This window comes from Panicum virgatum, chromosome 4K (assembly GCF_016808335.1).
Source record: "Panicum virgatum strain AP13 chromosome 4K, P.virgatum_v5, whole genome shotgun sequence".
Classification (NCBI taxonomy): Eukaryota; Viridiplantae; Streptophyta; class Magnoliopsida; order Poales; family Poaceae; genus Panicum; species Panicum virgatum.
In genome coordinates this window covers 31,684,438-31,687,463 of record NC_053139.1, presented here as the reverse complement: position 1 = coordinate 31,687,463, position 3,026 = coordinate 31,684,438, and the positions used below count along the sequence as shown (strand labels likewise).

At 53.4% G+C, this 3,026-nt stretch overlaps 1 protein-coding gene across 1 annotated transcript; it reads left to right on the top strand.

The window, feature by feature from the left end:
• Positions 1–980: 980 nt before the first annotated feature.
• LOC120703651 (CBL-interacting protein kinase 25-like) lies at positions 981–2,787 on the top strand. Its single transcript, XM_039987799.1, has one exon. It carries the CDS (start codon positions 1,057–1,059, stop codon positions 2,509–2,511), a length of 1,455 nt encoding a protein of 484 aa, XP_039843733.1. The 5' UTR covers positions 981–1,056; the 3' UTR covers positions 2,512–2,787.
• The last annotated feature ends 239 nt before the right edge of the window (positions 2,788–3,026 follow it).

Here is a 3,026-nt window from a genome sequence, read left to right as displayed (position 1 = left end):
AATAGGAGGCTTAGACTCCATGGTAGAGTCTGGATTGGGACTGCCCTTACTACTACATTATATTCTAGATAGGCTCTCTCTAACATCCTGATTTCCAGGATAGGTATCCATTTTAAACCCCTGTTAGCTTAAGGTTCCACTAATCATTTGAGTATCTAGATGGTGTCAAATGGAAAAGTTCCCTACTATATTGTTGATTGTTTATGAGCATACTATAATTAAGTACTATTTCAAAAATTATAAGACATATTTTGTTTCGTTAGGACAAGTCCTTGACCAAGATTACTCTATTAGCATATCTTTTTCATCGAATTATTAAGATTTATATTTAAATAGTTTCATGTAGTTGTATTTAATACATAAAATTGAGGCTCACTTCTGTTTAAAATATGTATTACTATAATTATATACGTTCATCCTCGATTATTACTTACTTTATTTTTATTACTTACTTTATTTTATTTATTACTTACTTTATTTGACCTAGCAAAAGTATGTACATCCTGTAATCTAAACAGAACTATTATTCCAATAGGTTCACAGCGCTACAACCTGCTGTAGAATTATTATATTAGATTTTCGGTTCTTGGGTTATTTTTGACAGCCGAGGTATAACCAGATTGTACAACATTTATATACATTTATTAATTTTCGAGGCCTGACTGTAAACACATGTTGGCTCATGTGTAGATAGATTGGTTTAATTGTGATTACGCGTTAATAGAGCCCAATTCTAATTTAGATTGTGTGCAAACACGATTAAAAATTTAGAAGAATAGGTCTAAACAACACCGGAATCCAACCCTCCAATTACCCAACTGCCCCCCGCCCGCCGTGGAAAGGGTGAACTCTACGCGAGGGGCGGCGCACCTGACCCAACCCGACCCCGTGACGGCGTGCCGTTCGCCCTAGCGGTCACGGCCCGCCTCCTCCCCTCCACCTATTTTAACGCCTTTCCTTCCCGATGCCATCTCAGGCCGCCCGCAACAGAACAAAACAGGTCCTGATACGCGCACAGCGCTCGCGCCGCCGCCGGCGGCCAGGGCGACGGCGGGCATGGCGGGGACGAAGGCCCCGCCCCTGCTCATGGGGCGGTACGAGCTGGGCAAACTGCTCGGCAGGGGCAGCTTCGCCAAGGTGCACCACGCGCGGAACGTGGAGACCGGCGAGGAGGTGGCCATCAAGATCATGGACAAGGACCACCTCGCCCGCTCTGGCGGCGCCGCGCAGCGGCAGGTCATGCGCGAGATCGACATCATGCGCCGCGTGCGCCACCCCCACGTCGTGCGCATCCACGAGGTGATGGCCACCCGGCGGAGCATCTTCGTCGTCATGGAGTTCGTCGGCGGCGGCTCCCTCCACGCCTACCTCGCCCACCGCGCGGGCCGCGGCGTCGGCGAGGGCCCCGCGCGCCGCGTGTTCCAGCAGCTGGTGTCCGCGCTCGACTACTGCCACTCCCTCGGCGTGTACCACCGCGACATCAAGCCCGACAACATCCTCGTCGACGCCGCGGGCAACATCAAGGTCGCCGACTTCGGGCTCTCCGCGCTCGCCGACACGGCGCGGCGGGAGGCGCCGCTCCACACCATCTGCGGGACGCCCATGTTCATCGCGCCCGAGGTGTTCCTGCGCCGCGGCTACGACGGCGCCGGGGCCGACGTCTGGGCCTGCGGCGTCGTCCTCTTCGCCCTCGCCGCCGGCCGCTTCCCCTTCAACCACAAGGACACCAGCCTCTACCACATGATCCGCCGCTGCGACTACCACTGCCCGCCGTGGTTCAGCCCCGGCCTCGTCCGCCTCGTCCGCCGCCTCCTGTGCCCTGACCCGGCGCGACGGATCGCCATCCCGCAGATCAAGGAGAACACGTGGTTCAAGAAGGGATTCAAGGAGATCCCGCGGAGCCTCGGCGAGCCCGAGCTGCGCGACTCCGACTCCGACTCAGACGACGACTCCACCGTATCAATGGCATCGTCGGAGGATTTGTCCTCCCCGGTGGCGCGCGCGCAGCAGTGTGGATACGGCAGCGGCATGCACACCTCGGTCTCGGCGCCATCGCTGACCACGCTTGAGAGCACCGGCAGCGCCGCCGTCCAGGGCTCCCCGCGCATAGGCCGGCCGAGGAGCCTGAACGCGTTCGACATCATCACGTCCTCGCCGAGCCTCAACCTGGCCGGGCTTTTCGACGAGCCGGGCGAGCAGATGCGCTTCGTCTCCGCCGCGCCCGTGTCCAAGATCATCTCCAAGCTGGAGGAGATCGCCGGACCGGTCAGCTTCACGGCGCGCACCAAGGAGTACCAGGTGAGCATTGAGGGGGACGGCAACAGGGGCACGCTGCTCGTCTCCGCCAAGATCTTCGAGCTCACGCCGGAGCTCGTCATGGTCAAGGTGTGCAAGAAAGCCGGCGACACCGCCAGGTACCGGCAGTTCTGCAACAATGAGCTCAAGCCCGGCCTGCGTGGCCTCGTGGACGGGTTGCCGGAGGAGGGAGGCGAGCCCATCGCCTCCAACTGATCCGGATGATCGGTGGAATCCAGCAACAGGCGTGGCTCATGTATCTTTAATTTTATTTCAACAGTTTGATAGTATGTCGTTCTAGGAGTTTTGACAGTGTTAATGCCTTATTGGTGTATCATGCAACTGTTGTTGTGTTAGGTAGCTAAATTCTAGGTATATCCCTTCTCATCTAGGGTGTATACACTTCTCGTCATTGTGAGTTGCTTTTAAATGTAATCATCTATTGTTAGTGCACTACTTGTTCTTTTACTAAAGATTGATTTGGTGTCCCTATTCAGTTCTCGCTTGATGTAGTACCGACAAACATCTTGCCTTAGTTTACAGCATTTATGATGTTCTCACAAAAGATTCGTTGTGCTGTTAATTTCCTAGATACTGGACTACAAGAACATAGATGTTAAGCACATGAGAACTTTTTATGAGTTTTTTTAGATTATAGAAAAGTTCCGGCCTTGATCATTCACATGTGAATGTCTACAGCCAAATAAGTTACAAAAGTTCTTAGACCCTAG

Bases quoted from the DNA above. Each gene is read 5' to 3' on its own strand.
- LOC120703651 (XM_039987799.1), top strand. From the start codon at position 1,057: ATGGCGGGGACGAAGGCCCCGCCCCTGCTCATGGGGCGGTACGAGCTG.